At 41.7% G+C, this 24,568-nt stretch overlaps 1 protein-coding gene across 2 annotated transcripts in view; it reads right to left on the bottom strand.

The window, feature by feature from the left end:
• wdfy1 (WD repeat and FYVE domain containing 1) overlaps nucleotides 1–23,139 on the bottom strand; it is a 42,459-nt gene extending 19,320 nt beyond the window's left edge. Inside the window, exons 1-12 of one of the 2 annotated variants that reach the window (XM_080773036.1) lie at nucleotides 22,941–23,139; nucleotides 17,734–17,801; nucleotides 17,048–17,121; nucleotides 16,835–16,889; nucleotides 16,099–16,249; nucleotides 15,247–15,359; nucleotides 12,402–12,528; nucleotides 11,460–11,565; nucleotides 9,028–9,129; nucleotides 8,404–8,534; nucleotides 7,948–8,056; nucleotides 3,221–7,462 (exon numbers count right to left, since the gene is read on the bottom strand). In XM_080773036.1, coding sequence (XP_080629162.1) covers nucleotides 7,403–7,462; nucleotides 7,948–8,056; nucleotides 8,404–8,534; nucleotides 9,028–9,129; nucleotides 11,460–11,565; nucleotides 12,402–12,528; nucleotides 15,247–15,359; nucleotides 16,099–16,249; nucleotides 16,835–16,889; nucleotides 17,048–17,121; nucleotides 17,734–17,801; nucleotides 22,941–23,077 — 1,233 coding nt within the window. In that variant the 5' untranslated portion in view covers nucleotides 23,078–23,139 and the 3' untranslated portion in view covers nucleotides 3,221–7,402. Of the gene's footprint in view, nucleotides 1–3,220; nucleotides 7,463–7,947; nucleotides 8,057–8,403; nucleotides 8,535–9,027; nucleotides 9,130–11,459; nucleotides 11,566–12,401; nucleotides 12,529–15,246; nucleotides 15,360–16,098; nucleotides 16,250–16,834; nucleotides 16,890–17,047; nucleotides 17,122–17,733; nucleotides 17,802–22,940 lie in introns of those variants that run through there. The other variant, XM_080773038.1, reaches the window with a different exon arrangement.
• Nucleotides 23,140–24,568: the final 1,429 nt, after the last annotated feature.

Genomic DNA, 24,568 nt, shown 5'->3' with positions numbered 1-24,568 from the left:
GCTCAACCTAATGTTCACCATTGTTTGCTGTCATGTGTCTAATGTAACATGCGTGCAGTATTGCTGACAATGTTTAATGTCTATGAAAATGATTTAATTCCAGTGCCAGTAGTATTGTTTACTTACAGTATGTCACAGGCTGAGCTCAAGCTTGAGAGTTGCTCTCACTAATTACACACCATTCACAACTGCCATATGTGCAATGGGATGTTTATACACATTGTAAAGTGCTTTAGATAAGCACTGTATGATTGCATGCCATTTATGTGAACTTGTGATATCTGCCCAGCACCTTAGAAAAGGGGAGTTTACTGACTGTAACAAGCTTTGGTGTTAATTTATTCTGTAATGCATGCTTAATTAAATATTTTTTTGTCAAGAGTATTGATGTATATAATATACCATACAGAGGAGAAATGTGCACGCAGCAGACGAAGTGAAGTTCCGTGGTGTTTATTCAAATGGAGTACAGCATACAGCAACATCATCACGCCAGCCATGCAGAGATGCATGGCTCACGTCTCCCACAAGGCTCACGCCTCGACTGACTGACTAAAATGATAGCATTGAAGCCACCTTTTAAACACTCCACATTTGGTCAAGGGGATCGACATGGTGCATATCTATTAGTAGCAAAGTCCATTGATCAACTCAGGTCAACACAGACCCCTAATTAACATACAACGGAATTAGACTCCTAGCTACTCCTGAAGAGACAGACACCCCTCTCTAGCAGCTGTTCACCCAAAGGTCTACTGTATGTAAATTTACACAATTGACTAAGGCCTTGCAACACAGTATAATTATGACTCCTAATATTCTTCATATTCCCCCCTTGATCATCACAGATGATCATCTAAAAATATGGAACCATAATTATCTTACACCCCCCTTGACCCTTAGCTTAGACAATACATTCGAGAAACCAAAAAATAACAGCATTACAGTACAGAATTCCCCCAACATGGTTTTCAAACAGACATCCATACGTATATGAATAATGGAAAAATGATTAGTACAGTTAACTGACATTAAACAATACATATGCCGCTTTCAGCTCCATTATACAAGAGCACTTTTTGATACGTAATAACCTACGTGGTTTACGACTAAACTCTGCTGTCCAATGTTAAATACACAATGCCAGCTAAACCACTCTCGGATTTACCCTGACCAACATCACACACTGGTGATCCAAGTAGATACACATTCCACGCCAGAGTCTAACAATAATATCACATATCTCTTCATATCCATAGGAAAATTCCTCATTGATTCATAATTAGGCTAAATGACTCAACTTATCTAATTATACGACAAACACATACCAACATGAGGCCTATTATAATTCATGCTGAAAACAAACTTGACGCACTATTTGTTAAACAGAGAGAAGGAAAGTTCGTCTCCCCTCCGAATTTGGACAAAGGAAAGTTCTTCATGTATGCTGCTCTTCCTAGTTTACCTCGAAATGTTCGCTTAGCTGCACGGACCAAAGTTCAAGAGTCTGTTCACTGCTGTTGTCCCGCTGTCCTCGTCATCATCATCCTCATTCCTCTCCCCCCTCCCAACTCCGTTCACAACAGAGATGGGACGAAAAGGAAAGCCTGGAACATCTTCATCACAGACAGGGGTCTGTCTATTTAACATTGGACAGCAGAGTTTAGTCGTAAACCACGTAGGTTATTACGTATCAAAAAGTGCTCTTGTATAATGGAGCTGAAAGCGGCATATGTATTGTTTAATGTCAGTTAACTGTACTAATCATTTTTCCATTATTCATATACGTATGGATGTCTGTTTGAAAACCATGTTGGGGGAATTCTGTACTGTAATGCTGTTATTATTTGGTTTCTCGAATGTATTGTCTAAGCTAAGGGTCAAGGGGGGTGTAAGATAATTATGGTTCCATATTTTTAGATGATCATCTGTGATGATCAAGGGGGGAATATGAAGAATATTAGGAGTCATAATTATACTGTGTTGCAAGGCCTTAGTCAATTGTGTAAATTTACATACAGTAGACCTTTGGGTGAACAGCTGCTAGAGAGGGGTGTCGGTCTCTTCAGGAGTAGCTAGGAGTCTAATTCCGTTGTATGTTAATTAGGGGTCTGTGTTGACCTGAGTTGATCAATGGACTTTGCTACTAATAGATATGCACCATGTCGATCCCCTTGACCAAATGTGGAGTGTTTAAAAGGTGGCTTCAATGCTATCATTTTAGTCAGTCAGTCGAGGCGTGAGCCTTGTGGGAGACGTGAGCCATGCATCTCTGCATGGCTGGCGTGATGCTGTTGCTGTATGCTGTACTCCGTTTGAATAAACACCACGGAACTTCACTTCGTCTGCTGCGTGCACATTTCTCCTCTGTATGGTATATTATATACATCAGAATACTAGCATTTATTTTATGATTCCATGTCTGTTTTGCCCTATAGGTTAAAATACCATTTGTGATTTGTTTGTTTAATAGACATGATAATGGAGGTAGAAGAGGAAATGACTGCAACAAACACATTTTCACAGACATTACCTTTGCTCTCTGAAAACTAAAGGCTAGCCAGTACAGAGTAAATAGCCTGGGCATCATTCCATTTTGGGTTTATGATCCGGTCGGGAGCGGGTGATATCGCTACGTCATGTTATAGTATTGTTTTGTAGTCAACAATCATCCCGAACTTCCTTTACCCTCAAACCTGATTTTTCTCAATAAAAGCTGAAGGCTTACGTGAGCTTTTATTGTTATTCTTCTGGTTTGAGGGACAGTGACGTGCACAGACATTTAGAGTGGCAGGTGCTCAAGTGAAAAAAATGGCACCTTGTGCAGCATGTGAAACCGGCCGGTTGCCTTAATAGTGTGAGATTTATAGATTTTGGGGCCTAAATAATATATTAGAAGCTTTTCATCAAGAATTGATCAATGTCACCATGGTCCACATACTGTACACTGTACAGTGTACACTGTACAACAAAAAGGAACGTTTTTCCAGAGGCAGAGACACCCCCTAGCGCCCATCTGTGCATGCCACTGTTGAGGGAAAAGGAAGTTCCGATTGATTGTTCCTGCCTGTTGACTACAAACAATACTACAACATGACGTTACGTAGTTATATCATCAACTCCAGACCGGTTCACACGGCAATTTTGTAATAGAGACCAGGCTTTCCTCCGAGGTGGAAAGCCTGGTGAAGCGGTTACCGAGTAAAGCATACAGTCTGTGCAAGAGGTCATAATATATTTTATTAAGCATCACTTTCCTCTCTGTGATCAGCAAGTTCACAGAAAGACAAAAGTCAGTACTATAATCGTCAACCAAAAGGTCTCTTTAAAAAAAAATGGAGATATACAATTACAGCAACAAATTGGAACAGCAACTTTAACAAGCAGTTAGAAGAAAACAAAATTATTAAAATCAAGTTACAGATTTACAGGTCTGTGCCTCAGTTTGAAAAAAGAGGCTTTGAATTAGCAAAATTCAGAAAGTGTGCCTGGGCCTCTAGTTAAAATGAGGCCAATCAATCCCATTGTTGGATGAACTGATGTAGACACAAACACAGGGCTCTTAACTTGGCAAAAAAAACCCCAATAACATTTACAAAACAATGACGGAACAATAATTAAATACTTTTTCATTACTACATATCAAAAAGAAAACCAAAGCAATGAACCCAAATTACAAGCACTGCCCCACTCAGTCACACCTGTCTGTGCATCTACTAACTAGACTAGTGAGCTAAGCTCAAACATAGTAAAATCCTAAGTGATAATATTTGCAACTCTGAGTAAAATTAAAGGATGATACAGTGAAATCTGCCACATGCAGGAGGGAAGGAAAATTAATGAACCCAAGAATTCCAGGTCTTGTCAACCAATACAGAAAGGTTGGGGTTTGAATCCTGATTGTACTGTAGCAATGCATCTTCAATAACCCTGTAAGTCCCTGGTGACTATGTGTGTCTTTAGACCAGCGATGCCCTTCTTGGACAACTTGAGTATACTTGTATGATAAAAGTGTTGGCAGCCCAGCCATCTGATGGGTCAGAACTCAGAAGATGGGTGGGCCGCATGCATTTTCATTCACGTGTTTATTTAATTATCAGTCTATGGGTTGTGTTCCAGCTTGCTTGGATCAATGGAACGTAGTATACTTTAACTTATTCATTGGTATCGCTATGAAAACACATTTCTTTCAAGGTTTTAAAGAATAAATACTAAAAGGTGTTTTTTAATATTAATATAATTTTAGTCATAATGTTTTGCCGATTATTTGGGGGGCCACTTGCAATACCACAGGCATTTTCAATGGACTAATGACATTGGTGTGGAACAACAGTAGCAGTATGAGAAACACCATGAATGTAGAGTAATGTTACACTGTCACATTTTGGAACATTATTATGACAATCACGGTGCAATGGACCAGGATGGGATATGCATGAATATAATTATGACATGGATATATGTGACATGCCTGGTGGTGGGAATGAATACTATGCGATGGACAAACATAAGCAACATAGCTACACATATAAATACACACACTACATGAAACCTGGAATGTGACAACATTTTTAAATCAGGAATCGCAAACGATTATAACGCTTATTCCTACTCCGCTCCTACATACAATAAGGCAAGCGCTAGTCTGCACACTAAAGCATATTAGCCAATGTAATGTAAGGACACTACACTACATAGGTCAAATACAGCCATTCTGAAGCGAATCTCTCTCACAAAAGGAACATGGAATTTACAAATACATACACATATTGTGCAATTCAGTGCAGTGGCGAAAACGTTAACCATGGGATAGTTGTGCAGTGAAAATGTATAGGCCTAAATGGGAAACGAGGAAAAGAAAGAATAAAATCCACCAAGACATGCAGATTCAATTCAAGTAAATGAAGAGTGACTGAGGTAACAGCCATGAGCACATTGTAGAAAAGGTGTCTTTAAGGCTTAAGTGGAAACACATGGAGCAGCCAATTCACCCTTTTCAGCTGGGACCACGAAACACCAATAAATGTTACCTACCATTCGTACCAGTTCTGTACCTATAAGTGCCTTTGTTTAACGTGTGCCCAAGCCCAATTTTGCACCACAAAATGAAAGCCACAGTGCTTGGAAATTCCACCACCTCCTCCAATTCCGTTCACCAAAGAAGTTCCTTGTTTACAGTAACGGTAATCAAATTCTATTTTTCATATTGTGAATAAGTAAAGCTTTGGGAATGTGATAAACTATTTATCACCCAGAATGTGTCATTGTCCTTGCCATTGTCATGCCTGGATGATAATACTGTGTATAATTGTATATACACATTTTTGTATGGCATGGCTTGGCTTTGCATCAAAGACCTGTTTTGGTGCTATCCCTGTTTGACTGTACTCTGTTGCTGTTTTTACATTTCTGTCTAATAAACTATTAAATCAATCAATCAATCAAAGCTAATCTTGCAAACCACTGGACCAATCAGTGCCAAATAGGCCCGAGAAGTACCTCCACCGATTTATTTTCGCATGTTATATACTTTTTTGATGGAAGAGCTCAACTCTTCCAGTTTTAGTAAATGGGGCACGGATTGGGCTGCTACCTCGCCCAAGTTTTGGGGTCAAATGTCATAGACATGTCATGACATCATAGATGACTGACATCACAGGCTAGCCACAGAGAGTCAGAGATCCACATTGGAGTCACATGGCTTGCATGTGAATCATGAGAGCCACAGGATTCAAATTTATTTCAGTGGTGCAACCACTCCCTTACGGAGCTATGCGTGTGGCTGGGTAGCTGTGTGGCTGGGTGGGCGGGTGCGTTTGAGCAAGAAAACAGCATGGTTGTTTTTCACCACCTGTGTGCACAACCTAACACACACTCACACAAATATATTAACTGTATATTTATATATGGTGATTTCGGGTGTGCCAGTACAGTACAATAGAGGGTAAAGTAGAGTAGAGGGAACCCACACGGTAACTCTGTCATTTCTCAACTGTTTCGTATGCGCGGCGGCTCGCCGGAATCGGGCCGGCACCCTGGGTGCGTTCCTGTGTGTCTGGAAAAGACATCGGCTCAAAAAATGTAAGCCTGGGGAAACGAGAGACATTTCCTGGTCTAGGACAAGGAAGCTTTCAGAAGGAAAGCAAATGGATGCTTTCATGGGAGCCAAACTACACCCGGAAGTTCGGCAGAATGCATTGGAGTCAATGAGAGCCCAGTGACCAGCTCATAACAGACATAATTTCTAAACAATTGAGACCTCAGATCGGTGAACCAATATCTTCCAGTGGTTGCCCCTTGTGCACCCGCCCCTCTAGACCAGAAAGCAAGCTGGCTAGGCCAGGCTAGGGTTCATTTGGTTTAATTTGTACACTCTGAGTTATGAGGGTCCTTGAAATTAACAAGTTTAGACCCACTGGTCTACAACATCAGTGCTATGTCAAGTGGCATCAATGTAAGTGAAAGAACACTTTCAGAGAATGATTTGTCTTTAGACATTTTAATTTAGATGAATGGAGTGCTGGTGGCCAATTGTTGCGTTCTGGTACAGTATGATTACCTTACCTCCCAGGCTCCCAACCACTGCTGGCAAGAGTGAACCCAAGTGATAAAAGCTGACCATGAAATAACTCCTGAGACAAAATGAGTGATTTAAGGCCAGCTAGTGAAAGTGAGAGAAATAGTTAGAAAGACTTAAACAAACAAAACTGATCTCTGATCACTCAGACTTGAATGTCAGCCCAATCACATACTGTATACTGTACTATACAAATTATGCACATTTGTTGTAGGCATTAAAACTGAATAGTTTGCAGTTAGTGGGGTGTAGTTAGGCGTGTGAAGTTGCAAAGTCAATGACGAGCTTTGTGTTAACAAGACTAGAGGGTTGGCAATCGTGTGAAACCCCAATGTTACAGTGCAAAAAAACAACAACTGACCTTTGTCAAAGGAACTAAATCAGAACTATAGTACGTAAACAGTCCTCCTCCCATTGGAGGAATCATATGCACACTCAAATGCACGCACACGCGCACACACAGACACACACACACACACACACACACTCAAACAAATTGTGCTTAGGATTCTGTCAAATGAAATACAGGAGTCGAAACTAGTCACACACTTTCAAATAAGACTCCTGGGTCATCAGTATAGTGGATTTCGGGGGAAATGAAGTAAGTGGAATTTGTTGGTTGGACTAACTATTTAATTTAAGTGGCAAGCTATTTACACCCCAAACTCCCTCCCCCTCCCAACACACATACAGTACACACACTGCCTGGACATGGCTGATAGGAGGGGATATATGCATGGTGGGGTTTCCATGACAACTGCAGTCAGACAGCTGTCACCAGAGAGTTGGTGGAAAACGGGGATCCCAGAGGAGGGGCGAGGCCTCTCAGCGAGGCGAAAACCCTGTTGCTATGCTACAGCCAACCACCTGTGTCATATCCCAGATCTGTGGAGAGAAAATGCCCAGTAAAGCTCCATACAAACTATCCATACGTGCCAGAAATAGCCAACCTACAAGCTCACAACAACGCGCTTTGAGCTTGTAGCTCTGCCTTTTTTGTGTGACACAGTCGTTGGAGCCTAAATTGGGCTTAAGAAGAGTAATAAAACCTCAATATACCAATGAAGGAATGACATTTTAGGTTTCAAACTAGTGGTTAATCTTTAACAATTTAACCCGTCCGTCAATTGTCCCTTTTTCTTTCTTTTTCCAATTTCACTGACACTTTCATTTTGACAAATCAGCATGGTACCACAACTAGGGTGGTTGTAGTGGATCTACCTGCTCTGCTATTGAAGAGCAGCTAGACCGGGCTCAAATCCCGGGTAGGATACAGCTGTGTAGGATATTTACAGATTTTACTCAATTGAATCTCTTGACGACAGACTTTGTCTTTTCTGTAATTATGTGAAGTTAGTGGAACAGCTGACCTTAACGATGCGATCGCTACCACAGGTCACCATAAGGCCTCTGGATGGGTCCATGTCCATGTGAGCAACGTTGTGCTTCCCCTCGTGGAATGTAGCCAAGGGTGTTCGACTGCGCACGCACACACGCACGCACACACACACACACACACACAATTCCAAGTTACAGGTATTTATTTACGGTAACCACTTAAACCCTATATACCGAGTTGACAAGGGTCACTCAGGGCTCGTAATGTCTGTAAGTGATGTTTGATTTTCATTTTGTCTTGTTTCTTGGGGGATATCTTTTCTTTCATTGATCATCTGTCCTCAGTTTTGTCAATGTTTAAAAAAACAAAAACATTTATATATAGTCGGGCAGTTGAACTGAGAATAAGGATGGCAGGGTTGAAGTGGTTAATAAACTGTATAACAGTGAGGCAGTCGGGCAGTTGAACTGAGAGTCCAGGTACTTACTCCTCTTCTTTGATGGTGTCAAAACAGGCGTCACACACTCGCACCTGGAACTCAAAGCCCATGATGGGGTAGGTGGAGCGTTTGGAGCTACACTTCCCACACACCGCGTTGCCACACTTCCTGCAGTGGTGCTGCAGACAGGAAATACACCTGGAAATGAGTCTGGGCTAACCGCTTATAGATACATTGGATCTGACTTTCCTCAAAGGTAAATTGTATGGTTTGTGTAGTATGAATACTTTAGTTTGAGGTATATGGTTATGATTTCTTTGGCTTTTTCTGCCTTTATTGTTACAGTAGGTTGAAAGTAGACTGACAGGAAATGGGGAGAGAGATGGGGGGAAGACACACGGCAAAGGCCGTCGGGATCGAGAGTCGAACCCGCGGCACTCCGTTAGGCGGGCTCAGCAGCAGCAGCCTTGAGCTAAACTTCCGGGCCTATTTTGATGTTTTTTGTTAATAAAATTAAATAAAATAATCCATGAATGCATGACCAATGTGGTACCTGTACTGAGATGACCCAAGATCGGATTATTTTTTCTTTATCTCTGTGATTTATAATAATATATAATGTGATCTTGTGAAGGGTCAAGGCCAGGGTGTGAGGAGATGAAGGTCTCCTACTTGTCTGAGACCCATGGTCTTCGAGTCCCACATCTGTTTGATGTTCCAGAAGAATGGCTGCTCACATTTCTGACACGAGTCACTCTCTATCCACTGTGGAGCCTACAGTAGATGAGACAGGAGTCCACAGGTTCACACTTCTGTTACACAGGAAAATCTTTATAGCAGATACTAGAACATACTGTACATTAACAGCAAGTCGACGTGTTAACACTGTACATTTAAAACATCTGTTAGTTTAGCTAAATGGGACTTAGTTTGAGGAAATACAATGAATAAACACTTTTATTAGCCTTTTTTCTGCATTTTAATTTATTTATTTTTGGTATTCAAAGAAATGTTTCTTTTGCACTCTTTATTTAGGCCTTTCTGCCTTTATTGATACAATGAAGAGAGAGAAAGACATAAAAAAGTGAGAGAGATGGGGAGTGACAGAGCAACTGCAGCCTTAACAGTGTTGCTGTCAGGGTGCATTAGAGCCTATATTGTGGCATGTGCCTTAACGGTGTTGCTGTCAGGCTGCATTAGAGCCTATATTGTGGTATGTGCCATAACGGTGTTGCCGTCAGGCGGCATTAGAGCCTATATTGTGGTATGTGCCTTAACGGTGTTGCCGTCAGGCGGCATTAGAGCCTATATTGTGGTATGTGCCATAACGGTGTTGCTGTCAGGCTGCATTAGAGCCTATATTGTGGTATGTGCCTTAACAGTGTTGCTGTCAGGCTGCATTAGAGCCTATATTGTGGTATGTGCCATAACGGTGTTGCTGTCAGGCTGCATTAGAGCCTATATTGTGGTATGTGCCTTAACAGTGTTGCTGTCAGGCTGCATTAGAGCCTATATTGTGGTATGTGCCTTAACGGTGTTGCTGTCAGGCTGCATTAGAGCCTATATTGTGGTATGTGCCATAACAGTGTTGCCGTCAGGCTGCATTAGAGCCTATATTGTGGTATGTGCCATAACGGTGTTGCTGTCAGGCTGCATTAGAGCCTATATTGTGGTATGTGCCTTAACGGCGAGGCCAGCGGTGCCCCCTTTTGCAATCTCTTATTTCTTATTTCTCTGATTAACTGTTACACGCCATGTGTTAGACAAACAAACTTTCTTTCCTTATTGTGTGCTATGCTATACACTTAAATGGAATGTTGGCTGATATCAATCCTATTGTCAAGAAAGACAAGACAGTTCATAGCCTAGTCTCAGTAGTCGGTGTACTGTACAGAATGTCACATCATCTATTTTCTCCTTACAACAGCAGAGGGCGGTAATGTGTCGTTACTGCACAGTATCCATGGAAACAGGCTGTTTAATCTTTACACAGGTTTCCCCAACCTTTCCCTGATTTGCATAAATAATCACAATAAATGCTACCTAAATGAGATCATGGGCGTATTATGGAAAAGACATACAGAAGCTTCTTATATTGTAGGCTATTATTATATGCTACTCTATCCTAGAAAATAAGTGTGCACAGTGCTGATGTAATTCAGCAGCTTCTATTCCATTCTGTTCCCGTTAACCAGTTACAGTACACCATGGCGTCCCAATTCTGGGCACACATACTCAAAACATAAATAAAAAGGAGCTTGTAGAACAGCTTCTTTTGCTATTCATCATATTAAGTGCAGAGGTTCTCTAAGCCTAGTCCAAAAAGATAAATATTTGGTCTCCCTGGGACTCATAATAGTGAAAATGGTCGATCTACAAGCTCACAACGCACCATAACGCATTGAGAGCTTGTATTCTTTTTTCTTTTCTTTTTATGTAAAAAGAACCACTGCTCATCCGCTGAAAAAACTTAAGTGAGGTGCTGGAGCCACAAAGGGAACATGAGAAAAATAAAGGGAAGCTCCGCACACTCAGATCTGCGCATGTCTACTGACCTTCTTCATGCCTGAAGAAGGTCAGTAGACTGAAAGCTTCCCTGAAGGTCAGTAGACTGAAAGCTTGCCTGAAGAAGGTCAGTAGACTGAAAGCTTGCCTGAAGGTCAGTAGACCGAAAGCTTGCCTGAAGAAGGTCAGTAGACTGAAAGCTTGCCTGAAGAAGGTCAGTAGACTGAAAGCTTGCCTGAAGGTCAGTAGACTGAAAGCTTGCCTGAAGGTCAGTAGACTGAAAGCTTGCCTGAAGGTCAGTAGACTGAAAGCTTGCTAAATAAATACATTTATTGTGCGCAGATCTTAGTGTGCGGAGCTTCCCTTTATTTTTATGAAAAATATTAGAATTTGTATTTAAGTGTGATTTATTTTTTTTAACTTTTGAAAATCATTTGAAATAATAAACATTTAGTAAACGACCCATACAAATGGGTCCGTGACCCAAATATGGGTCCCGACCCACTGTTTGAGAACCACTGAAGTACAGTATATAGGGCCAGTATATTAAGTGGTTATTGTATTCCATCCTATGGGATCCAGTGTGTGATGAATTGTACCTCCTCTCTGGTCGTGTCCATGTTCCACACTGTGACAGCTCCGTCTGCGGAACACGACATCAGCTGCCTGGTCAACTGTAGGTAGCGCACCGCCTGCACGCGCTCACTGCACAGTACACAGAGGGACACGCAGAGGGGGAAGATGATAATGGGGGTAGAAAGCTAAGGAGGAGGAGGAGGGACAGGTCCTTTCCTAGGACACGGTAGACCATGAGGTAAATACCTGCTCCTCATGGGTTGGGAAGTGTCTGAGAACCACCTGCAGCTGGTCACACAACTCTCGTTTTCAAAACAACAACAGTGCAACAGGATCTATGCTGGCTTGGACAGACATGCCTCGGTGTGCATGGCTTGGCTTTATAGCTCTTACAGCAGCGCTGCAGGGTAGTGAAATATGTATGAAGATTAAAGAGAGAAGATACAGTCTGCCTCTAGGGACAGCTGTTACTGGCTCTACTGAGACCTGCCGCTGAGATGGGAGGCAGGGAGAGACAGAGAGAAACAATTAGTTATCTGATACAAGAGAAAAAAAATGCCTCAATCTTAGTTTGTATCACATATTAATGAGAACAATATGGAAGAGAGAACATCAGCTTCACTCCCTTTCTCTCTCTCAGCACTGCAGCCACCCCATTGAGCTTGTTGTAGCTAGTGATACCATCCAATCCGATTCATATTAGATTATGCCTTTGTAACGTAAACACAAACTCTCTCTTGTCCTTGCCTCCATTCTAGTCTCTAGCTTGACAATTGGACTACTTGCTGTATACATTATGTGCTTTAATATTTTGGTGTCAGCGTGTTGGCAGTTGGCACAGGAAATAAAATGTATTGTAAATTGTGTCTGAATAATCCTGTAAACCGGGATGGGCTGTGAAAGGCAGCCCATTCATTCATTCACAGGCATACAAACACAGACACACCCGTTCCTCAGGTACTTACTGGTGTCCCTGTAGCAGCAGAGTCCTTCCCTTGCGGCCTCCGATGTCCCACATGATGACACTGTGGTCGGCTGCCCCTGAGAACAGCAGCCTCTGGACTGGGTCCCACCACAGCGCCCCTATGCTACCTTGGGGTATGTAAAAGGTGTGGAGATGACAGAGACGGGGTGAGACAGAAGGGAAAGGGCACATTCACTTCATTTGTTTCATGTGTGAGATGCATTAAAGATGCATTGTGAGAAGTGGTGGACAAAGTAAGTAGTCAATATTTAAGTACAAATTACATTTCAGCATTGCTGTATTGACATTTTGAACACGTCCCCAAAATGTTCAAAACATAAATAAATACAAATACAAAATAACTTTAAAAATTGTCATTTTCAGAAGAGCTTGTAGATTGGCTATTTTCACAATATTTGAAATAGGGCTTACGTATTTAATTCACAATATATATTTCCATTTAAAATAAAATAGAGTGAAAGTCTTCAAATATTAGTTACTGACCAGTGACCACCACTGATTTTGAGCTGCAATAGGACACTTGTAGCAGAAGACTGCTGCATGTCTGCCTGCTGGCTCCATCCGGTGCCTCGTGGAGGCACTACAGCCACCTTCAAATTGTGGCTAAATACAAGAATGGAGGTGACTGAGAATATTAGCTGGAGCTCAGCAATAAGACACAAACAGCTGCCGTCTTCTGCATATATCTGGCTGAAGGCCTACAACGCCTTCTGCCTAGTGCTTGCAACAGTCAAGCACTATGCCTCTTCTGTCATTCATAAAATAAAATAGAAAACAGGCAGATAATGACATTATGATACAATGCAGAGCATTTCAGCAACAGCATCATATTGATTTGCAAACCTCTGACCCCATGATTTTCCAGACAAATTAATAGCAAATAATCAATATTTTCCAGTCATGCACTAGTGAAGTGAGAAAAAGAGCTTCCAAAAGGCTCAAATTGGTCATAATGTGGTAGCCACTTAAAAGCAAAAGTATGTTTAATGTTGCCCACATAGAAAAAAAGGTTGAAACAAACAGATTCAGTTGCCGTCTACACCAGACACGTTTCTAGTAAAAAGCTCTTCCTCAGGCAGTCATGCTATTCACATGATTCTTAGCATAGGATTAAGGACCATGTCCATGTGTCTTTGAAATTCATATTTCATTCATACTGTATGTCTTGCTAGCAGTTAACAATGATCCTTTGGTGAAACCGTAAAAAACATAATTACAATACAAATGCACCAAGTAAGTAGCGATTAGTGAGAGACTGAAATACACTGAGGCACAAAGTGAAATAGGTCACGCATAGGAAATGCTTATCTTTATAGTCCATTTACTATCACTGCTTCCCCATGGTAATGTGTGTGCATAACAGGGCTGCAACCAACTATTATCGTAACTGATTAATCTATGCCATTAATTAAGACTATTAAATTACATTAAAGTAAGGTAATTAAGTATCAAATGGATGGAAAATGCTCATCACAAGAAATTATCTGAACATATTGTGGTTGTAAATAGGATGTATTAGAATTTTATTTTACATGATACATCACAAAACTGATTATACAGTATTACTTACAAGTTACAACAATTAAAAATGTAACCCAATAAATAATTTAATTATGCCGCTGGATTGACTGACGAAGTTCAACCCTAGTTCAGAAGTCCATATTTAGTTACTGCTTGTTCATGTGGTCATATCAAGCATTCTCCATTTTGTTCACATAATTAAGTCCCGGGAGGAATCTGGGTCATCGATCATAATGGTGCAGTCATGTCTACTTATCTGGCTTTATGATCAGCATACTGATTTGTGCATTTGTATGTCAAGTCTAATCATGTGCGCACAACTCCCATGATCCATCTGTGCTCTGTGTGTACATGCATTACGTGCCTATCATACTGTGTACTAGGGCTGGGCAATATGGCTTCAAATCAATATCACGATTATTATTCAGATGATTAATGAACAAGTTTACACTGTGACCTCACAGTTCTCTGACACGGTCTTTATTGAAAATATTAGAATTTTAAAATAAAAGAATATCAGATAACTGCTTCTCGATTATTCGATTAGCCAACATGAGCAAGATTAAGTCAGTGAGAGGCCCTACATTTTGAATTGATGCATTTTCACTTAATTGCCCAGAAGCACTGAGAAAACTGTTTTCTCCGTCCTTTTTTTCCAAACTTGACTACGGTAGCAGTGGTCTCAAAAACATACTAGAAACTTTGACAGAAAAAAAGACTCGCTCACCGTATAGAAAATAGAAGTAAAACTCCTTAGACTGAGACTTTCATCATGCTCATAAAGTGCTGTGCTCAAAGTGCAATTAATTTACTGCACTCAACCCATTCTGACCTGAGATCAGATTCTAAAAATGTCTTCTACATCCTGACAGTTTTCATTCTGACCTGAGATCAGATTAAAAAAATGTCTTCTATGTCAGTCGCTCTTCGATTTTTCAAAAATAGCAGACCTACAAGCTCGTAGCGTGCCACTTGGTGGCGCACTATGAGCTTGTAGATCTGCTATTTTTAATATATGCCCAAAATCAGCGTGAGCTAAGGGCGGGACATGTGCGAAACCGGATACGACGCTATATAGACACGTCAATATGATTGGTTGTGTTTGCACGCCCACACGGTGATAGACAGACGGTCCATCCAATCATCTACCAAGTATCTTGAAAAAAAGGAACAGCCCTGTCATCGAATTTGCTCCCGAGATCCCAGATCCCAATAAGCTGTGAAACAAATTTGTGTAGCAAGCTTCTTGAATCTGGCAGCATCAGGTTAGGTTAATTGCCCATCCAGAACAGAGCTGTCATTACCTTCGTGGCCCTTCAGTGTAGTGATGGTAGAGTAGGTTTGTCTCTCTAGTTTCAGCAGGGTGATCTGTCCTGAGTAGTCCCCTATAAAGGCATGCTGTGTCTCATGGTCGTATCTGGGCGTTTAGTCAAGGCTCAAAGATTAAAAGCTCTTTGTCATAACGTTGACCGAGTGACACACACACCTGCACGGAAAAACACTCAATTCAAGATGAAAGGAAGCGTTATTATGGTATCTATTCTGGAGATAAGCCATATATACTGTGTTCATGATAACCGGAAAGTATACATGATTTGAACATGCACAAATTTCATCCCGCCTTCCATTACACCGGGAGGCATAATCTTCCATTCTTAGCTCATGCCGTCACATCTAAAGTCTCTAGATGCTTGCTGAAGTCAGAAATTAACACAGAACATTGCCGTTTTGATCAAAACCATGGAGAGCGCCGTAGATTTAGAGTAAACGGCCTGACACTTTAGTCGGGCTGCAAACAAGGAAGGCAGTGCGTATGCTCAAAACCAGTCTAGGATCGCTGAAGAATTACAGCGATCTCGTTTGATAATTTAAAAGGACCTAAAGACGTGTATACGTGTCCAAGGCCCCCCACGGTTTGATTAGAAAATGTCCTTATCATAATTAGTGTTAATACTGTCTAGCCATACATTTTGCAGCAATTATAGAAAGAAATATTAGGCCATAACAATCAAATGTTCAAGCATGTACAAATTATGTATACTTCAGATCATTTTCCAATTTATTTTTTTACATATTGGAAACGCACACACACACACACTCGCACACACACACACACACACACACACACACACACACACACACACACGGAAGGATACTGTAGGCACGAAGCCCAGGCGGTGAAGTAGTGTCGTCCCAACATGCTGCCACTCGTTGTGCACATCCAACACACACTCTTATCGTGACCCGTGCTCACAACCCACTCACTCTCTAGAGTGAACACCATGTCCGATACCCGGTTCTGATGGGCTGCAACACACACATTAACACAGACACAAACAAGTTGCATTCAATGTATTCATCCAAATACAAATCACTGGATAAATAAAATCACATCAAATGAGGGTTCCCTGCTGGCAGCCAGTGATGAGCATGATGTAAGATATATTTTCCCATTCAGCAAATCCAACTGAGTCCTTGTGGATTTGCCTTTCTTCTCTCCTTTCTTGCTAAAAGAGCACTAGTGGAAACCAGATGGAGCGTTCCAACAGTGACATCTGGTTTTCTGCCTCTAGAAAACGGCAGGGTTTCCAGTTTCCCTACAGCTAAGATTGTTTTCCATGAGAGCCTGAGTGGCTGTTGGTTTGATTTGAGAGAAAAGTGTCATTATAACCAACCAATAATGCCAGCGTGATGGGATGTGTAATCAAGGTATAATTTGAATGCAATGGTTTCCCAGCGCCATCGCTGGGCTTACTGTAGGTGATGAAGGTATTTGACTATTTGTGTAATCATAACTATAAGGAAGCCAGAGAGTAAAGTGGGGGTATTTTCACTAATGGTCTGATTAGATGTACTTTGTGCAAGTCAGAAGCCCCTCTGTTGAGATCTCACCTGGGTATGTCTTAACATGACTCATCTTGTTGAAATCTTCAGAGATGAGGAACTCCTGGAAGCCCAGAGGATTTTAGAAAATGAAAACATGCAGAAAATAATGGTTTCGTCTTAAAACCAGAATTGGTAGTTTTGTTTTTAAACTGGGCCATTTGTGAAACACCAGTGGAGTTGACCCGGGTGTCAATATCATCATGGCTCAGTTTCACTCACCACAATAGCGCCATTGTCCTGGCCGATGAAAATGCGCCTGCTGTCATGGTGGTAGGACATACAGGAGCATGGCGCTAAGGAGGGAGATGCAAAGTTAAAAAGAAATGTGTTGTGACAAGGGAGAGATAGATACACATAGAGAAGATGCCATGCCATTAGTTTACTGTATGTAGTTCATTCTGTTTGGCAAAACAATGGTGAAAAATCAATCTTATTTTAAAAATAAATTTACGCTTTATTACTGCGTAATATTAGCATTTTGTGTATGGATGACACAAACGCATTTTAGGTTAGTGTGAATTAATCATATGGGGAAGTTCAGTTGTATATAAAATGATAAGGGGTACCAATATATCATGGATTCAATCATAAGCTTGGTTTAAGGTAAATTGTGCAGGCAAATATATTATTAACACAATATCTGGGGTATTAGGATTAATATCCCACAATTAATTGACATTTGCGTCAGACTCATCTCTTGTGATCAAACCAGTATAGTTTTACAGTACTGTGTACATTTTTGTTATACTTCTCTCATGTTATCTGAGACCAGAATAGATCAACCAGACGGTCATGTCTGGCAAAATGCCGTCCTTGTGGATGAGAGGAAACTGGTAGGACAGCAATCACATGCATAATACACTATGGACACACTTTCTATGTGCTCGTTTAGACATGCTACTTACACGACACTGTGTGGTAGATGCTGGGCCAGTACTGGCCACTGTCTCGCTTCAGCCATACTCGGATAGTTCTGAAAGGAATAGCCAAAGTGTCACAGTCAAATATGATCTTTTATGACAGTGGCATAATCGGTATCGGTAGTGTGGACAGGAGACAGTATGTGATTTTTATTTTGGTGCAACCACTCCAAGGAACAGCAATGTCACTATGGGACTGTTACTATGTTTAGAGTACCAGTAGGGGAAAAAGTGGCGCTGCTGTGCTAGAAACAGAGAGAGAGAATGAAATTGGAACGATACAAATTGGAACGATACAGAGAACCAATAGAGGGGAGTTGCACCACTCAGTTCACACGGGTGTGATTTTTTTAATATCCAATGGAGTTTGATTTTATAATCATGTTTTTGTCTATAATTTTTTTGGTCTAGTAGCAAGTAGCAACTGCAATCTCTCTCTACTGTGAACACAGTTACTGGTTTGGTTATGCCTACCAATGGTTAAGACATGCAAATCCCTTGACTCCTTCAAAACTGCTCTCAAAGGGCACCTATGGACGGCTGCAATTCAAAACTAGAAAGGTCGCAATTTTTCAAAATTGCAAAGTGTGGTTGCCACAGTCGCTTACATAGGCCCCTCCCACTAATATTGCCAGCCAATTACAATGTCACGTCACCCCTGTGATCATGCATAACTACTTCAGAGGATATTTATCTTCCAAAAATCATGTTTTTGCGACAAACGGTAAAACGGTAAAGGGCCTATACGGCCTGTTTTGAAACCGAATATACAAAAGATATTTTTACACTACTTTTCTTTCACTTAAAGGAGGAAACTGATGACAAAAAGATACAAAAAGAGAGAACTATGACTCATTTCGACTTCATTTTGACATATCCGTGGTGCAGTAGATCATATCATGGAGATGTGGTCCGGTCCCATTTAGACCTGAAGACATTTCTGCAAATGTCAGTTTTCTGAAAACCCTATGTTTCTATGTCAGTCATTCTTAAAGTTTTTCATGTCAAGGACCCCAAAAATATATGTAATTGGCCGCCGACCCCCATCTGGAAATATGTTGTTCCAGGGACCCCCCATGAAGCAAAGATTGAGTTAAAAACGATTGCTGTGACAAAATATATATTCAAAGTTTTGCAACACATTTTCACGATTTTTCAAAAATAGCAGACCTACAAGCTCGTAGCGTGGCACTCGGTGCCTCGTTATGAGCTTGTAGATCTGCTACTTTTCAATAGCTAAAGTATAACATACTTCTTAAAACACCAATATACTGTACAGTACTATGCTGCATGAATAAACATACAATTTGATAGCATACAGTAGAATAGATCACCCAGGTTTTATGGTTTTTCAATCCTCACACATGTTTGTGCGTGTATGTAAGTGTTGCAACACTTAAAATGTAGAATATGACATTTTAACGGTAATATGGTATATCGTATCGATATCGCAATATTTGGCATAAAAACAGAGATTTGAAATACGGAAGTTTACGGAATGTATTGTAGTCGATAGGGCTCGCGTGAGTACATGACCACGTGACCGGGCTGTTTTCTGCGCCCTCAATGTCGCAACTCTGTCTATACTCTATGGCTCTGTTGTAATCCAAACGTACACGTGTGTGGGTAAAGGGATAGGGTGGCCTGGCTGGGTGTATGACTTGACTACGCGGCCTGAATGATTCAGCCCTGCAACGAGATATGATCTGGACAACAGATGTCAATATGAAGTTGAGGATAACATTGACCACTTCTGTGTCTTAGTCATACTTCTCTCTCCTTTCTTTTGTAATCTTTTTTGTCATCAGACGGACAGCTTGGTCATATACTTCTCTCTTTGTTGACGTTTTGTTAACTCATCCTCCTGCCGTTAACCCAGTGGTGGAAAGTAAATAATAGCGCCACCATGAGGCCGACTGATGTAATTCCTTTTCAATTAATTTTCATAATTATTATGAACCTCCCTCCCAAGTCTTGTAAATATGGCGCTTACAGTCTCCACTCTCCAATGGAAAAAAATACTTGCATTTAGTCTTCGATTTCCCCATTATAAGTCTATGGAGAACTAATTAATTAATATCAATTAAACTATACAACGCATCTCTTAGCAAAATACAAGCACACGATTCCCGATGAAGCCGGTCAATTTGACATATGGCTCGAGTGTGTGCGGCAGAAACTGTGGGAGGAGTAGTGCGGCAAAGTATCGCTCATTTACAATAACAATAGTCTGGTTGCCCTGTTAGGGCAACCACACTAACTAGAAAGGTCGCAATTTTGAAAAATTGCAGAGTGTGGTTGCCGCGGCGGCTTACATGTATACCCCTCCCGCTGATATCGCCGGCCTGCTACGGTTTCGAGTCACGTCTCAGGTCGCGTGTAAGTCATTCGGAGGGGATTCGACCCCCGAAATTCATGTTTTCCCGACAGACGGTTACATTTATTGCGTTTGCGGCGCCCCCTGTGGATGAAAATGGAATTGCTTTCGGAACTCGGTCGAACGAACCACCCCGGACGTGCGATTCGAATTTCGGATGGATTGGACATTCCGTTCGTGATTTATGGCGTTTTTCGTGATATAGGCCCCTCCTACTGACTTCGGACGACGGTTACGGCCGAACGACACGCACTATCGAAATTCTGAAGTCGGTTTTTTAATCGGATGGGTCCAGAGGTCACGTGTGCCGATTTCTGTGACATTTGTACAAAATCTGTAGGGGGAAAAGCAAAAAGTGTGTTTTGGACTAAATTCAAAATGGCGGAAAATCCATCATGGCGGAAAAGGGCGTGGCCTATATGGGGAGACGCGTCATGACCCAAGGAATCCAGGGGGAAAATAATTTTGATGTTACGACCTACGGTTCAAGAGTTATGAGCCAAAAGGTAAAGTGGGATGTTATAGCGCCACCATGAGGCCGACCTAAAAAAATATATTTTTAATTAATTTTAGTGATAATTAGGAAATATCCCTGAAAGTTTTGTAACTATAGTGCTTACAGTCTCAGAGGGAAAAATACTTGAATGTGTTTTTTTGCATTTCCCCATTCATGTCAATGGGGAAATTTAATTCACTAATAAATTCATATCAAATAAAATATACAACATTTCTCTTAGCAAAGTACAAGCACACGATTCCCGATTTTTCCGGTCAATTTGACATATGGCTCAAGTGCGTACAGTCAAAACTTCTTGTTGTTGTAGGGCGGCAAACTTTGTCTTACTCCAGGTGTGGAATAATAATAATAAAGTGTTACAATTACAAGAGTCTGGTTGCCTCTCCAGAGGCAACCACACTAACTAGCCCCCGTAAAATCTGAATCCCCCACCCACCTCCTTTTCCCCTCACTGTATATGTTTTCTTCCCCTATTTACCTCCTCTATGATGATTTCCTGTTTTTGGCTATATAGAAGTGTATATTTGTACATCTCTAAATGTTATAATGAATTGAACATGGTGGATCCTATTGTAAACAAGTGTAATGCTTTATGGTCGTCCACAGTTACGTTTTGTATTGAGTTGTGCTTGAAATGTACTATAATTCTCCAATCTGTAACATAACCCTACTACAATCCGTTTCCTGTTCTGTCCCCAACAAATTGATCGCCGACTGTGATCTGGAAATTGCACATAAGGATAAAGGGTTGGGAAAATGTACTAACTACAGCAATGTGCAGAATAATGACATAATGGAAAATAAATTTGCCTCTAACAAATACTATATAAGAACTTGGGACCCGAATAGAACATCAGACGCCACTTTTTCCATTTGAACCCATCAAGTTCACCCTGGCCACCCTGTTTTTTAGTAGCTCTGGTCCATAACTCTAATGCGTTGCGCATTAGAGCTATGGACTAAAGGTTCATACATAGTCTGGATTTTCGGTGGTGGGGTGACCACCGAACTACAACATGACGTCACGAGCCGCGGTGAAGAGCAAATCACCGCCACCGCTCCAGCCCTTCTCTCTGTTTTTACTCACCACCGCTCAACGTTATTTCAGCTCCGGTGGTCAGATCACCACCGGAGTGGTGGTCACCTCACCACCGAAAATCCAGACTATGAATAGGCCTTTAATAACTGAGAGTGATAATGGTTAAAGACAACAGGAAATATAATAGCAAGGAACCCTTCATGCTGGCAGTATGTACATTCAACTCTTTGAATGAATCTCCACAATAAGGAATCAAGGATGTTGTCACTACTATGTAATACATGCGTTAATAAATGTTTACAGAATTAAAATAAGATTCGAGTTCAGCAGCACTGCCACGCCACTCATTTGACTGACAACTTTCAGGTAAGGTCCCCAGTGTCCCCAAATGTGTATTGTAAAACCAAATATAAACTAAAGCGGAGTCAATAGTCATGTGGTACAGTAGTTCATGAACAAAGGTTCCAGTGTTCTCTTGTTATAGTTTTCTGTCTATGACAGAACAGCATTTCGATATAGAATCATGTCTCAACAGTCTCATGGGACCTGAAAGTGAGAATGTTTCACTTGTTCAGCACTTCTCTCTCTACAATAGTCATAGATCAACGTAAATTGGAGCTCAGAATGAAATATTGTAATCATATTATTCTGTCGCCGTTTTTTAAGTCAGAAATCAGAATATTGCGTCTAAAACAATCTAATAACATTGACGCTTTCACAGCTGGGAGTGGGAGCCTAGCCACTTTCGAGACCCTTGTTTACCTTTTCTGTATTTGGGATGATTTCAGCACCAACATTGAGAAATGTAACGCATTAGGGAGACATCGATCATTGATATCATCATCATGATGTTGTGACAGTTATGACTATACAGCTAAACCCCAAATTGAAGCATGCACAGTGCACACCATGGATCCAAATAACTACAGGTCCAACTTAATTGATCATTAATTTGCACCCCATGGTTGCTGCATGGCATTAAGGTTCTCAATCTCACGTTGGGTCCGGCTATTTAAAGGGAGGCGCCCACTAGACGGATGAAGTTGGAAAGTCCATATCCGACCGTCATTTGTTCACCAACCACAGCTTATGGGAATTAGATATCTGAGGAATGAGGACACTTGGTTTATTTTACAAGGTAGTTCTCCTCAGCCAGGGGCTCCAATGATTGATTTTAAACCCAAGAAATAGACTGAGCCTGGCTAGCTGCTGATGTTTAGAGCTACCCAGTACCCACCAACACTAGCTTACAAACTTACCGGTCCTCGCTAATCGTAATCACTCCATCTTCTTTCGGTATCAAAACGGCTGCGGTGACGGTGTCCGAGTGTCCCTCGATCTTGTTTAGGAGGACTGGTCTGGATGTTTGTGGCCTCGAGTGAATCTCTGCTGCCATGACGATCGTATACTAGCAATGTTTTTATTTTTCAGCTCAGCTGTTGTTTTCTCAATCTCCTCCACTCGCAAGGCAAGGGCAGCGTCTAGTGAGCAGATCTAATGAACAGATTTAAGACTGCCGGTGGACGATCTCTTCAAAATAAGAGTACCCTCTAGAGTATGAAAAAAAAGTTTCATTTGCACATTAAAACTACAAATTAAGCATTTAAATGATGCTATATGATGCTAGAAGACACACATTATGTTTCTGTGTAAAAATAAGTAATTAAATAATAATAATAGTAATAATAAAGTCATCTAAATGCATAAATGCTCATCACTGGAGTGCATGGACTTTATAAAGTGGACACTGGACAAAAGACGGCTCCGCGAGGCAACTATCTGGACATACCCACGCGTCCGGGGAGATGTCCTCTACCACCCCACAGTCTCCGCTAAGCGGGAGAGGTGTAAAATTCAGAGCAGCAGAGCTTCTACTGGGGTCAATGCAAAAAAAATTACCGTTTCCGGACCCAGACTGGACACTGGACAAAAGACGGCTCCGCGAGGCAACTATCTGGACATACCCACGCGTCCGGGGAGATGTCCTCTACCACCCCACAGTCTCCGCTAAGCGGGAGAGGTGTAAAATTCAGAGCAGCAGAGCTTCTATTGGGGTCAACACTCAAAAAAGTGCCGTTTCCAGACACAGAATGGACACTGGACAAAGAGGCCTCCGCGAGGCAACTATCTGGACACACCCACGCGTTCAGGGAGATGTCCTGTACCACACCCCAGTCTCCGCTAAGCGGGAGAGGTGTAAAATTCACAGCAGCAGAGCTTCTAATGGGGTCAATGCAAAAAAATGTACCGTTTCCGGACCCAGACTGGACACTGGACAAAAGACGGCTCCGCGAGGCAACTATCTGGACATACCCACGCGTCCGGGGAGATGTCCTCTACCACCCCACAGTCTCCGCTAAGCGGGAGAGGTGTAAAATTCAGAGCAGCAGAGCTTCTACTGGGGTCAATGCAAAAAGAATTACCGTTTCCGGACCCAGACTGGACACTGGACAAAAGACGGCTCCGCGAGGCAACTATCTGGACATACCCACGCGTCCGGGGAGATGTCCTCTACCACCCCACAGTCTCCGCTAAGCGGGAGAGGTGTAAAATTCAGAGCAGCAGAGCTTCTATTGGGGTCAACACTCAAAAAAGTGCCGTTTCCAGACACAGAATGGACACTGGACAAAGAGGCCTCCGCGAGGCAACTATCTGGACACACCCACGCGTTCAGGGAGATGTCCTGTACCACACCCCAGTCTCCGCTAAGCGGGAGAGGTGTAAAATTCACAGCAGCAGAGCTTCTAATGGGGTCAATGCAAAAAAATGTACCGTTTCCGGACCCAGACTGGACACTGGACAAAAGACGGCTCCGCGAGGCAACTATCTGGACATACCCACGCGTCCGGGGAGATGTCCTCTACCACCCCACAGTCTCCGCTAAGCG

This window comes from Protomyctophum bolini, assembly GCF_963924005.1.
Source record: "Protomyctophum bolini genome assembly, chromosome: 9".
Classification (NCBI taxonomy): Eukaryota; Metazoa; Chordata; class Actinopteri; order Myctophiformes; family Myctophidae; genus Protomyctophum; species Protomyctophum bolini.
This window is presented reverse-complemented; position numbering and strand designations above follow the sequence as displayed.